At 41.6% G+C, this 14778-nt stretch overlaps 1 protein-coding gene across 4 annotated transcripts in view; it reads right to left on the bottom strand.

The window, feature by feature from the left end:
• The window catches only part of cadm1a (cell adhesion molecule 1a), a 332738-nt gene that overhangs the window by 98928 nt on the left and 219032 nt on the right, over positions 1-14778 (bottom strand). For all 4 annotated transcript variants that reach the window (XM_069709756.1, XM_069709757.1, XM_069709758.1 and 1 more), the window contains exon 2: positions 11333-11350. In XM_069709756.1, coding sequence (XP_069565857.1) covers positions 11333-11350 — 18 coding nt within the window. The remainder of the gene's footprint in view (positions 1-11332; positions 11351-14778) is intronic.

The raw sequence follows: 14778 nt of genomic DNA, 5'->3' as shown, positions 1-14778 counted from the left end.
TACGGCGTCTTTCAGCCATGTTTGTTTCTGGATAAGCTGCGATCGTATCTCGTACGGTTACGCTGCGTAGCAGTTTGACCCCATTACGACAATGGCTTGCTTTTATCACGACAATCATCACACTCCTACAACACAATTAACATTTGTGGTGTGTTGCTCAACACTGCAGAAAGTTAGCATCTTCATAACAGCACAATCATCTTCCAGCTTCACAAAGAACTTTAAAAACAGATCAGAAAACCTTTTTGGTGAAACGTTATTTTTCTTCATCCACCAAAACACTGCAAGACTTTTTGTAATTTAACCACTTTGATTGTCAGTTCAAAGAGATTAAAGTGAAGCTAAAACATTTGGAGAAATGTGAGTTTAGGGTATATCACCTTACAGCCTAAAGTTATGACGGACATGTTATCAAATGCAAATGTAAACATCCAGCAGATGAGCGGTGTAATGAGGATACATTTGGACTCATATTTCTATCTGACTAATTAAAATCCAACTTTCAATCAAGTTTCCTCTCCTGAAGATTATTTTCGCTTCTTCACCGGTTAACGTTGAATACCTTTTTAATTGGTCGCAGCTTGAAACAATGCTGATAAAAGCAAAAGGTTTCAGGTTTAAAAAAAAAAAACGCACTAAAACAAGCTAAAAAGCCACCGAAGAGATCTGGGTGTCGGGTGAGACAATATTGTTATATTAATCAGCGCAGGTGTTTCCGAACATTGAAGTTTAGTGTAATTAGAGATTATGGATAGCTTTAGTCTAAAAATAATTATGTTGCTATTGCCTCCAGGAACCCACTGATGACTTGGCCTCATTAAGTTCGGTTTCACTGTCAGGAAGTGCAACATGCTCCACTCGTCACTGACAGGGCTGCTACATAAACAAGGTGCATCATTTTACATAAGATTTCAGACAAATTAGCATCTTAAAGCAGGCCTGCCTCCCCTTCTCTCGCCGTCTCTGTGTCGCGGGAGACGAAAGGCAGGTATTGTACTGGAATCAAATGGAAGAAGTAAACATTGGAGCGGCGCGGGGAGGCGGCGGAGGGATGGATGCTGGTTGGTGTCGCTAATGACGAGGAAAATGGAGAGTCATGTGGGAGCCGTGGCTGGATGGAGACGGAGGGAAGTGGAAGTCGAGATCACTTGAGTGGTGGGCGGACGCTTCGTGCGTTTTCCATCTTAAATGTGCTCAAGTCGTGTGTGTTGACACGTGTTTATATTACACGGTAGCGGTACATGCCTTTACTTATGTGAGGTTATCCATGAGCCTGTGTGTGTGTGTGTGTGTGTGTGTGTGTGTGTGTGTGTGTGTGTGTGTGTGTGTGTGTGTGTGTGTGTGTGTGTGTGTGTGTGTGTGTGTGTGTGTGTAGGAGTGGAGGAGGGTGGCAGCCAAGTGATTAATGCGTCAGAGAGGCAGCTGTGGTCTGGGTTCACTCATTTGGAAATATCTTTCAGGGAGGAAAGACGGAGCGGGAGAACGCTGGGGAAGTGGGAGGGGGGTGGAGGTGGGGGTTGAGGTGGGGTGGGGGGGGAGTGCTTCTACATCCCCTGCCAGATAAACAAAAGTAGGCTGTGAGCCTTTAGTCGGGTCAGCGGAGGAGAGAGAGAAAGAGGAGAAGGAGGTAGAGGGCACTGCAGCGTCCTCCATCATATCCTCATTCATTAGCGTCTCCTTTAAGCATCGATGCCTCTTCAGTTGTTTTGTGACTCTTTGACAAAATGACTAAAACATTGACAAGGACGTATTTAACTGGCTTACTACACTTGTGTTTTTGTAGTTTTATTAATAACACTGTTCTCACTGAAATAATTGCAGAGATTCTGATGGGAAGTTTAATGTTTCAGACGAAGAGGATTTTATTATTTGATCTGGGCTTCAATTTGTGTGAAGAGAAGCAGCATTGTTAAAAAAAAGAAAAGAAGAAAAACCGCTGCCAGCATCACAATTCATCAGTTATAGAGTTTGAGTGAAGAATATTTTGCCCGTTTGATTGAATTTGTCAGTCTTTCTTTCATTAGATAGTAATTTTTAACGACATCATTTAGCAAAACTGCCACTTATGTTTCATCCTGCAACATAATGGTGCCTTATTACTCTTTTTAAAAAGAAAAGTGCTGCATGTTGTACAAATTACGGTCCTCACTCCGTCTTCTCTGGCAGATAAAAAAAAAAAAAATCTAAAATGAGTCCAAAAAGTTATTAAAAACCTTAATTAAAAATGGAGCTTGTAGTATCATAGAAGTGTCCTGAATGCAGGCGTAACAGAAGAGACGATAACATTATGAAAAAATGAAAATAAACCAATTATCCTGACCTTGTCATTAATTTGGAATGATCAATAATAAGAATCTCAAATTTAAAACATATTTCTTGCATGACTGAATTTGTTCAGCTACTATGTTCAAGCAGCAGCATTTAAACTTTGTTGTTGTTGTATTATGGAAGAATGCACAAAATGTTTATTTGAGGATGTTAAAACTACAAAGAAGTAACCTCCGAACGAAGAATGTGTGCAGGTGTTTGTGCCGTGGAGCCGCTGTGTATCCTGACTGAACCATCTTAAATGTGCAGCCAGTCATGTGGATATTATGCCGAGTCAGGCAGCTGCAGAACAGCGTGAGAAAGCAGAAAGCGGAGGGTGGGGTGGGAGGGTGGAGGAGGGAGGAGGGGGGTATCTCGCCATCAACTCCTGACACACGCTGGGTGAAGCAGGTTTACTCTTCAGGGGCCGCGACAAGTGACAAACAACTGATGACAAAGGTGTCCTCCTAAGAAAGAGCTAAAAAAAAAAAAAAAAAGTGCACATCGGCACAATTTATCTGTCAAATGAACGACACCTCGCACAGTTTCACGACGCCACGCAAATACATCCAATGGACTTTCGGTGTGGTTCAAAAAAATAACTGAATATATAAATTATAGGAAAGATCAATAATTAAGAGGGTTGTTTTTTTTTCTATTCTTTCAGTCGGTTAAAAAAATTATCTATTTTATTTAAATTTGTATCTTTACTGGCTATTTAGAGTAACTTTAGCTGCACGGCAACCTCAGCTTCAGGAGGTATGAAAGTATCATTGTTAATGCAATTGTGTTACATAATGTCGAAGTAAAATTAAAAATAAAACAACAATAATGTCTTCAAAAGGCACGGCGGTTGTGAATTCATTCTAACGTATTACACGTTTTCGATATTCGTTGGAGTGTAAATTGAGGAAAAAGCTACGGCCCTATTAACTTGCTACTATACCGTACGTCGTCGGCTGTTTGATGGCAGCTTCCTGCTAATAAAATGCAGCGGCCAGAGATGCTACGGACACAAATGGTTTTTAAGTGCACTCCATGCCGGTGTAGACCGGTACCTATTTGGTGCACGGTAACGAGGATCGTTTTTAAACAGGAAGGAAAGGTGAAGAAAATTAAAAAAAAAAAAACAGCAACAAGAGTGAACCAGTGAGATTAAAAAGCTAAAAGCAACAAATTATTTTCTGTAAACTAGCAAACGTCCTTTGTTGGTAAAAACCTCCTCATGCCAAGCGTCCATCCACCACTGCAGGGATGCTCAGCGCAGGTGCACTGAAAAGCAGTGAGAGGAACATTTGTTGTATGAACCTTTAGCTCTGGTTGCTCCACTTAGAAATACAATGACACCATTGAGTACCAGCTAAATAATACAACTATATTTTTTGATTAAACACTCTCTGCGTGAGCAGGAGAGCCCACGGCAGGCGCCCCTGTGTGGGAGAAATGTCTCCATGTGACACCGATCCTACGATAGGAGAGTCGGACGCTTCTGGGTATGTTGTGAAACAAAGTGAAGAATATAAACTGGCATTTAGCAACGTGAACCCAATGTTAATGTCAGAGGGGAGAATGTCAGTGGGTGTTCTACCGGTCTGCAAAGCAAAAGATATTTATTTGCACATGCGAAGCATGAATTGATCTGAAGACTGAATTCATACTGGAATTATGACGACATGGCACCAAAACAATGAGTTGAAAGAGGCTAAAGAAAACCTGTAAAATATCTGTGGCGTCACCCTTTAACATTGCAATAGTTTTATTCTCTATTAATATTAGACCATATTAATGAATGTAGTTTTGAGAGTCAAACTTTACCACAACAGAAAGCAGTGTTGACCGCTGGGTTTCTTCACTTTTCTCCGGTTCCTGGCAGAAACAGTCAATACGCCATCACTGCACTGTGAGTTTGGTCTGCTCGACTTTTCCAAGTACATTTACTCAAACTTCTGTTTCTCTTCACTGCAGTGCCACTTCCTCAGTTATGAAACTAGACTTTTGTTGAGAGGCCCCCGCAACACCGGCCATAACGTTACAGCTCTGACACGGCAACTTTAAGTTTACAGCCATCCGAACACTTTGGAGAAACAAACTTGTTTTATTTGTCGATTTATTTTCGTGTCCTGCTTCAGGACATTCCACAGAGTAACCAGAATACGAAATTTAAATAAATCTGTTGTAAAAACTGTTGAAATTGTCAAATGTCAAATTCTCCAACTTTTCATTGGCTAAAAAGCAGAAATTCAATGACCTATAATAAACAGAAGAAAATGCTGCCGTTGTTCCGAGCAGACAAGAAACAGATTCTGTTTGCACAGATAATGAAATAAATTAACATCGTGTCTAAATACTGGCTGCAGAGGCAAAGGATTTATCGAATAAAACCGGTAATTAGCTCACAAGCTAATAAGCTACATTTTCCATTCCTGTCAGTGACCGCTAACGCGACCAAACACACACACAGACAATAACGAGCTCACTAATGTCACAGCTACATACATGGACAATAGTACGTTTTGATAAATGGCAAGTAAAATGTGAATAAATTGCCTGACTTTCTTCGTCTGGAAAAGTTTTTAAAATTCCCTGATATTCCCTGATATTTCCTTCCTCGTGGGATCAATTTAAAAAAGAACTGTTAGAAGTGCATATTTAGGAGTATATGCATGTCCCTTCTTTAGAAAGTTTTAATAACTTCATCGTACTCAAATTTAGATTCAACTTCTCCTGACTTTTGTTTTTTCTTCCAACATTTTTGTTGGCGTTTGAGACTTTGAAAGACGCTGAAATGTTCTTAAAGCCCAAATTCCTGCTCGTGTTGGAAGGAACCGAATCGATGCTGTGAGAGTCTCACGGTGAAGCGCTGCACTCTGACTGGCTGCTGCGTGACGCTGTATGTTGTGTAAACTGTCGAGGGCCGCACACAAGTCATTTATTATTTCCTGATGATTTAATTAAGACAAATAATGTAATCACCGTAAAATGACACCGGTGAGAAAGTACATATTATTACCTCTCCTAATCAAAAGGATGAATATTTAATACCCCCCCATACTGTAAACATCGGAGGATGAATTACACAAAACTGTGATTACAAACCTCTACAACCTGATGTGATTAATGCATATTTAATCATCTTCCTCTCTCGCTGGACACATGAGAGAAACCTGGACAGCTTTTCTCACTTTCTCCTGTTAGATTAAATAATACAAAATGTGCCATTTTACTCTATACAGCAATATCAGCCCTATTTATGATCATATCATAGAAACACTATAGCTATGTTGAGTTTATGAGTGTAAAATGACTCGCTTAACTTTCCACACGCGGTTAAATTTAAGTTGAATCACTGGTTTGTTTTATATCGGCCGGTGGTCATGAGCAGCGAGAAGAATTTCTATTTATCTGTAAATGTCAGAGATAATTACTTTGAACAGGCGCCGTCATAATATAGTGTCTGCAATATGACAGATTAATTAGAAAAAAGCACAGCCGAAACAGCTGTGCCATTCTCCTTAATGATCAAGACGTGTCTGTGGTCAAAGTTCAACCGTTTAGATTTTATTACGCTCTCGGTAGATCAGATCACATCACAACATCGCTCTGTTAAAGTTCGGCCAGTCTGTCTGTGAAGCAGGAGACTCAGAGGAATAAAAACACGGGAGGAGATTCAATAAGAAGGTATAATAATCTTCAGTTATACGGTGTGTCTCATATATATTCACATGTATAGGCGTTAATTTGCCAGTGACAGCCACACTGGAGCAGTGAGTCTGGTTAGCTTTAGGTTTATATAAACTGGCAGCATCAGTAATTTGTACTAATAAAAAAAAAAAAAAAAAAATCATGTTTGTTTTCAACGTGTCATAATGCATCTGTAAATATTTAAGTATCTAACAGTATTGTTTTTATAGGCGATTCAATGATGCTACGTTTCCTCAAATCAAACTTTGGTGTTTCAAATTTTGTGCTATTTAAAGGAATAATCTGCAGCATTAGAAACTGAACTATATGAGTGTCTGTGGCAACACTCTTAGGATAAAAGCAAAGTAATAAAGTAAAAGTCCAAAAACACAGCTGCAGTTACAGCTTATGGCCACAGGTGTCGCCAAAGATAACAAAACGGAGATCTTCGAGATTGTAAGTGAAACCAGGGAGGATTTAAGGTTCAGTTTTCTACATTTTTCTCAAGAACCGTTTGTTCTTCTTCTGTCCAACAACTAAAGAAAACATGAAAACTAAACTGCGCTGAACGGAAGATGATTCAGTATTAACATTAACAGAGGTGCTGTAGTTTGAGTCAGTCCGACTTTCATCTTTCTGCGGCCAGTTACTCCTGTTTCAAGAACTTCTGCTTCAAATGAATATTGCAAGAGCTGATATAGGAAAGTACTTATGCTGGATGAGACAGACGGCGTCTTTAAAAGCAAAATATAAAATCACGCTAGCCTTATCTTTCAGGAAAGACAACACTTATCAACAAAAACATAAAAATGTACATTCAAACTTAATTTAAACTTCTTTTTTTTCCCCGTTCTGAGCAGATGGAGTTGACCACACTAAATGTGTTTTACTGAGCTCCGTGTGCGTGAGGGAGTCCGACCTCTCGCCTCCCCGTAAACTCTAATTTCTATCGTAATTTTTTTATGGCACGCAGTTAGCCTACCTTTTGCATTTTTATTAATTGCCTTCCCTCTCCTCCTCCTCCTGCCATAACAAAGAGGCATATATAACTGGAAGTTTTATTTCTAAACAGTAAATATCTTGCTTTGCTAAATTAGAAAATTCTGACCTTGCAGTTTTATCTGTAAAGCTGAAAATTTCAAATTGTATTTATCTATTTAGATTGAGATTTTATACACTTTATTAATCCCCGAGGGGAAATTTCTTCACTACAGCAGGGGGACTCTCAGGGGGGAGCTGCTGCAGCAGGCTGCCACGACCACGGCGCCAGGTAACCTGACCTGAGGTGCATGTTTTTGGATGATGGGAGGAAGCCGGAGAACCCGGAGAGAACCCACGCAAGCACAGGGAGAACATGCAAACTCCGCACAGAAAGGCCCAGGACCGGATTCGAACCCAGAACCTTTTTTTGCTGTGAGGCGACAGTGCTAACCACTGCACCACCGTGCCGCCCTTAAGACCACTTAAGACCCTGAATAAGATTCAAACCTCCTGCAGTTATTACCTGCATAAATCAGCGTCGACGGGAGTCGACCCGAGCCTCTATTTAATGAACGAGTTGCATTCTCAGCGCGCAGTGTGGCTCTAAGCAGCTCATGTATTGACAAATGTAGATTGCAATGCATTGGACTGGGGGACTATTGACATTTCAATAGCAAAGACATATCCTTGTGGCAGGCACATTTCTTGGTGCAGTGAGAGATGACCTTGCTGAATACATATTCTGAGGAAACGCTGATAGAGCTTCAGTAGCTTGGGAAATTGAACCTGTGTTATAAAAGAAAAGCATACAGGATGACAAGCAAACACTGTACGCGTGTGATTGATTTAGTCATTAATCTGAGCTGCACTGTGTGTGTGTGTGTGTGTGTGTGTGTGTGTGTGTGTGTGTGTGTGTGTGTGTGTGTGTGTGTGTGTGTGTGTGTGTGTGTGTGTGTGTGTGCGTACATGTTTGTGTGTGTTTGAGGAGCCCGTCTGTGCACACATGGATAAGACTCCTTGTGTTTAACTGCTGTGTCCCTCAGTCCACCTCACATCTTCCTTTCTATTGATTGGCATACAGAACAAACACCCATGCAGGTAAAAACAAAAAAAGGGCTCTTGTCAGTAGTGGTATGTCAACGAAGGAAACAGTGTGACCTTTGACACACAGAAATGTTTTGTTGGTTTTTTTTTTATTTCAAGGCTTTTCAAAAATGATCTTTTTTTTAAAAATTCAGTGAAATAAAAAACATATTTATCCAAATAATCTCAGCTCCAGTTTTTTAATTATTTAGTTGGTACTACTATTAATTCTCCTTTGGATGATGAAGGCTAGTGTAGCAGTCTTAAGTCTTGTAGTAGTATTGATTTTAAATGGCCTTCATCCTTAATTGCTCGTAAATGGTTTCACAAAAAGGTACTTGGGGTCGGTGTTGGCATTAAATTGCACTCAGGTATTGGTAGTAAAGTACAGATGTGTGACAATTTGCATACTGTCAGACTCACTGGTCTGATGAGGATCGATAGAGTGCAAATAATGTGCTACCAAGCAGAAACCATCAGTGATGTCATCGTTGGTTTGTGAACGTTATGAATCCTCCAGTTCAGATTCTGTCCGTCACCATCTTGATAGTTTGGAGCGGGAAGTGACCATATTTGGACGAGCTGGGGGAGGAGCCAGCGGTGGATCTGACTGATCTGATTGGAAACCCGGCGATACTACATCCTGCCCACTAATAGATGTAACCTGACTGCACCACAGGCCTGTCAATCAAACAGACACGCCCCCAAAAACAGGTCTTATTGAATCTTCTTTTCTGATGAATGAGGGATTATTTTCAGATGGACCTCCAGAAAACTAAGAAGAAGGAGTGACTTCAGCTAACAACACCGAGATAACTGATGGACACATTTTATTCACTTTGGATTTGATGAGAGAAGTTGAATGGGAGTCTATGGAGCCGGAGGCTTTTTGGAGCCGACCTCTAGTGGCACTCGCTGGTATTGCGGTTTAAGACACTTCTGGATCAGAACCATTTTACAGAGCCAGAAGCTACGAACACTTTTATATCCAGTCTGTGTGTGCTACAGCCTTCACAGTACCCAGATCTCAACCCTGTTGAAGGGCACGCTGGATTTACCTGCCAAGGATTCATATTTCAGCCAATGTGGCAAATGCCTGTAAACCTTTTTCCGGAGCCCACGTTGACAGCTTCCAGTTGAGTGTTTGGTCCAACTGACACTTCTAAACTGGTTAGTGATGGAGCAGTTTTTAAAAACTGTTCTGGAGGCTTTATAGCCCAACATCTCACGAAGACAGTTTATGGCTGTTTTCTTTCATTTTCCACCCAGTTGTGAGTTAAGAAAAAACAACTGTAAACACACTATTTTACTTTGCTTCTTGGATGAACACCAAAAAGAAGTCCAAGTCTTGGAAATGCAGCTATTTTGTTGTTGTTGTATTGTTTCTTTTCTTTTTGGTTTTGTACTTGTACTCCATCTTGTTACACCTTTTATATTTTTATTTCAGTTTGATTTATTGTAAAACACTTGGCAACGAAGGGAAGCACTTATTCCAAAGTGAAAATAAAAAGAGAGTAATCTAAAAGCTACTGCAATCCCAGAGTTGATTTCTATTTATTTAAGCCAAAAGAAGCCATCTGGAACATTTATCGAGCCCTTTGATTGACTCATAATTAACCATAAGTGTATCATTTTTACAAATGAAATGTGAAAGTGACGTCTCAGACTAACAACCCTGCAGATTAACAACTACAAAAAATGAACGGGAACTAAAAATGGCATCGAGAATGAATCCTAAATTCTAAATTTTTTATAGAAATGTATTTGAAACGTATTGTTAAGACCTTTCAAGGGGCATGCTGGCAGCGCCGTGACGTGACTTCTCCCACCTCTCTGGAGTGCCGCAATCATTGGCAAATAGTTCAAAAGGCTAAGCGAGCCAGATCTGGCAGCTTACACACTCATTTGGCACACTCACTTATTTCGGTCCACGCAATGGGATGCAACAGAAACACAGATCTGAGATGAACCTGAGAAGACAGCTTATTAGAGCGTCCCGATTCCAACGTGTCAGATACTTCTTTTAATTGTGACGGTTTGAGAAAACATTGGGAAGATGAAACAACATGGACCAAGTGCTTCACTGCTGAGGATTAAAAAAAGAAAAAAAGAAGAAGTGTGCACTAATTCGGTTTGAAAAGTCAGAAGAGATGGTGATGACGATGACGTGAGTTTGTGCTGCTGCCCGGTGGGCGATCGGGCTGCGGAGACCACCGCTGCTCGGTGGCAGTAGGTGTGTGACCGAGAGCAGGGCGGTGACGGGCTGGGCTCCGGCCAATCAGCCCAGAGAGACTATCTCTTGCTCTTCAATTCTAATTCATGTACATATAAATAACTGTCGCTGGCACTGCTAATTGGATTAAAAGGCTTGTTGGAGGGGAGACGAAGGGGAGATGGAGGCGTTTAGAGCGGCAGCATGACTTGATATACAGCATGTATATATAAATATATATATAAATATATATATTTATATATATATATATATTTTTTTTTTTGAAAGGTTTCCTTTTTTGTACTAAACACCAATAACAGGAGCAATATGCTTTAAATGGAACAGAGAAAAGCCGTGTAGTGTTTTTACAGTGACAACACTCAGACCACCAAAAGGAAAATATACTGAAGATATACACCGTGTGACCACATGATCGGGCAGATTTATTACCATATTATAAACTATATGGTGATGACCATTAAAATGTCAATAAAAGTCAAATGATGGAACCGACGAAGCCTCGTAATGATGATGAAATGTTACTGCTACCTCTAAAAATACTACTAATACTACTGACTGTACTGTGTGTGTGTGTGTGTGTGTGTGTGTGTGTGTGTGTGTGTGTGTGTGTGTGTGTGTGTGTGTGTGTGTGTGTGTGTGTGTGTGTGTGTGTGTGTGTGTGTGTGTGTGTGTGTGTGTGTGTGTGTGTGTGTGTGTGTGTGTGTGTGTACAGGACAAACAGTAAACAAAGAACATGTGGGTGTAATTATTGTTTTTATATCTACCAGATTTAACCCTTATGCCATACGGCTGAGTTATAGGCACATATGACAGGGCCGTATTCACTGAGCGGGAGTACCCGGCGTGAGATTTGGATTGATGAGATGACATGAGGAGTGAGGCGGACGGAAAAATTGAAATGTGAAGAGAAGCTGAGGGGAAAAGATTGCAGATCGGCCGCACACGTGACCTGAGACGCCGAGAGGAAGCGTGTCTTTCACAAAGACACAAAAGCTGGAATATGGCGAGGGAGGATGTGGTGAGGAGGAGTAGGAGGGAAAGGCTTACCTGGTTCCTGTGCAGCTCCTGGGTCAGAGGAGGGTAGAGCGGGAACGGCAGAGGTAGTGGTGGTAGGAAGGAGGGAGAGGGGGGAGGGGGGAGGGGGAGGCAAGAAAAACAAAAACAGTAAGGGAGGTTAGCATTGAAAGTCCCCGTTTGCCAGCGCAGAAAGGTTCATGCTAATAAAGTACAGGAGAGGTCAGGTGAGAATGCAAAGAAAAAGGTATTCATGCTGTTTCCCCTCTGCAAGAAGAAATCATTAACCCCCGCCCCCCTCCCCCAGAAAAAAAAAAAAACTCTTAAGTTGAAAGATGGGATTCAGAAGGCAAATTTTGGCCACAGAAAAGCTTTGATCAAATCAGTTTGAGGTTAGCACCAAAATGTTTCAAAGAAGATGATATCGCGCACTAATATCTGCCATCCCACATGTTTACACAATCACGCGCATTCTCTGAGATTTTTTTTTTTTTCTTTAGAAACAGCAAAACTCTTAACTGTAGCACACAATAATTACCACATTTCTATTTCCTTTAATGCATTTCTATGTTTTTTTTGGTGGATCAAATCATGAATAGAGTCATATTTAGATGATACTGTATTTGTAAAGAAATTAAACCAAAGGCAACAGAGTGAGGTTGCCAAGCAACCGGCAGAAACTCCAGGAAGTCCCTGCCTCCAGCCAAACAAATACAAAATAAACAGTCCAGCACATAATCCTCAGTACAAACACAATTTTGGGGGCTTTTGTATGAATTAATCAGACTAAGTTGTAACGTGTTAACTAAAGGGAGCTTTGGAGGTGCTTCTTTCAGCCTGTGGTTTCATGTTTTGAACAGACAGACATGACATCAATTTTCACAAGTAATTTTGTGCAGGAAATAGCGAACACATTTCATTTGAGCAACAGTCAGTCCTTCGGTCCTTTTGTTAAGAAATACACCGAAATATTGCTGAAAACTTGAGATTTCGGTTTTTAATTTAATTGCTTTGTTCCCTTGTTAACGATCTTCACGCCAAACAGCCGGGACAGATATATAAATGTATGTATACGCGCGCTGTGACCACCGAGAGTCTGAGACATGCGCATCCTTTCACTACAAAGACGGCGACAGTAAAAACCTCTCCGTCGACAAAGACGAGAGCCATTTCTTCAAAATAAATAAATAAACTAGCTACATGAGATAAATCAGCCACAACTGGTGCATTTGTCCTCTTCCCCGGCAAACGCTGGATTTCACAGAGTTGGCCCTCGAAATACAGTCTGGCATCCGCCGCCGAGGCCCCCATCGTTGAGGAACATTTTTCAGCCAAGTAAGCATCGGGATTCCAGCTACGAGGCAGCTTCTGATTAGAAAACCTATTTCCTCTTCAACTTTTGCCAAATTTCAATCATGGTGATATTCTAATTACCATTATCCAGAGCGAGAAAGCGAGGCAGAGATTGAGTGGGCGTGCATAAGTGAGGCAGCAGAAGAGGACGAGGGAGGCTCGCTTTTGCATGTAAGCAAGGGGGGAAAATCGGAGGAAAATGTGGCGTGAAGATCAAGTAAAACAAAGAGGAATTTCAGCTCTGCTGTTTCCTGTCGTACTGACGCGTCGCTGCCGAAATCGCTGCTTGTTTTGCTTTTTTTTTGGGGGGGGGGGGTCTCTGGACATCTGCAGCTCAAACAAACGAGGGTGTGCAACGTGTCTAATTTCCAAGGCGACTGCGTTACTCGTCAGCCAGCTAAGTGTTTAACGAGCCTGACAAAACTCGAATTCACGCAACCTAAACACAGAAAGTCTCACAACCTGTCAGCTCCGACAAAAGGCTGCTGCTGTTTGACGGAGGTTGATTGAGTTTGACAGCCTTCAATCCCAAAAAGCTTTTGCACCAAAACACTGCGAGCACTCACCAAAAAACAGGAAACTGCTAAGTCATAAAAAGTCTGCCAGCACAGCATCAGCAGTTCCCTGCTTAAGCATTCAGGCGATGCACACGGGGAGGGAGGGAGGGGGGGGGTTCACAAAGTGTTTCAGAGAGCCACATATTCAACACAGACCACCCCGTAGTTCAGGTGCATGCAGGGCAATGAGGGGGGGGGGGGGGGTTTAGCTGTGGGGAGATTACGCCATCAATAGGCCAGACAGGGAGCAGCTCTCCCCATGTTAAGCAAATGGAGAGCGGGCGAAGAATAACTGCACGGCCCCCTCATGGGTCTTGCGGGAGCCTCGGCTTTCTCCCACCCCGACCCGCCAACCTCCAGAGGTGAGGTTAAATGACGAGGACTGCGGACATGCATTAAACATGAGTCACTTGGACAGAGAGCCAGACGCCGGACCACTCCAGAGATGATAGGGACATTAACCAGGGTTTCACCAGAGCCCGAGCTGCATTTAATGAAGGCCTCCACCACCTCCCAATGTCTCTCTCTGCATTTGACTCGCAGCCAGGGAGCTAAATAGTTCAAGATAAACACTGCCACTACTCTTCCTGGCTCCAGTTGTCTGATTTGCCCCCCCTCCCCCCCTTTCCTTCTCTACGCTCACCGTGCAGCCTGACGACTCACTATAGGCTCTTTGTAGTGAGCAGCAGTCGGTCAGGACCGACACGTGAAGTTCCCGTCAAGAAGTAAAGCGGCAGCAGTCATGCACAAAGATGACTTGAGTAAAAAAAAAAAAAAAGAAAGAAAAGAAAGAAGAAACAGCTCAGATTTGAACAACGTCTTCCTGCAGAGGGAGGGACGGCACAGATGTCGTGCTCTGAGCTGTACGAGTGGTTTGTTGTGACTCGTCTTATTTGTCCAAATACATAAAAATGACATACATACAGTCTACATCTGAAAAAACAAACTAGAAGAATATGACCCGAGCTGTAATAAGAAGATCCTTGAAACCACAACTTGAGTCTTTAACTAAGGTGAGTACATCATCAATGGTTATGATTTATTAAACACCTTAGTTAATGCTTAACGCAGGAATTCATGCATGGATTAAGTGAACACTTCATTAAAGTAGTTACCAATTTCTGTGCCAACTTCAGAAAGAAGGATCATCATGAAATCATGAATTTAAGCCCAAAATGTTGCTAAAAAAAGATATTTTAACGAGATATAAATGTCAAAAATCCCCAGAATAATTAGGTATCAAGCTCTGGGGACTTTAAATGTCCTCAGCAAGGACAAAGGACAGACTAATCAAATGACCAAAAGAAACAAACTGGTATTACTTATTGCATCATACGCTGTAATGTAACAGGACCTTCCATCATAGCAAAAGCTAAAAGCTGTTATGAGAACGGCCTAAAAAAAAAAAAAAAAAAAAAAAAATTAATTAAAAAAAGTAGAAAGAGATGTAACAGCGCTGCTTTCATCTGTATTCATCAGGTGAGTGGCGCCCGGACACTCCGCTCTTCACTCCAAACACAATAACAACGGCTTCCTGCGCACGCGTCCAAGCGCGTCATCTTCAAACGT

The sequence above is a fragment of the Brachyistius frenatus genome, unplaced genomic scaffold, assembly GCF_029030835.1.
Source record: "Brachyistius frenatus isolate BFR_SWC_R1_liver_20210118 unplaced genomic scaffold, ASM2903083v1 Contig_84, whole genome shotgun sequence".
Taxonomy (NCBI): Eukaryota; Metazoa; Chordata; class Actinopteri; family Embiotocidae; genus Brachyistius; species Brachyistius frenatus.
This window is presented reverse-complemented; position numbering and strand designations above follow the sequence as displayed.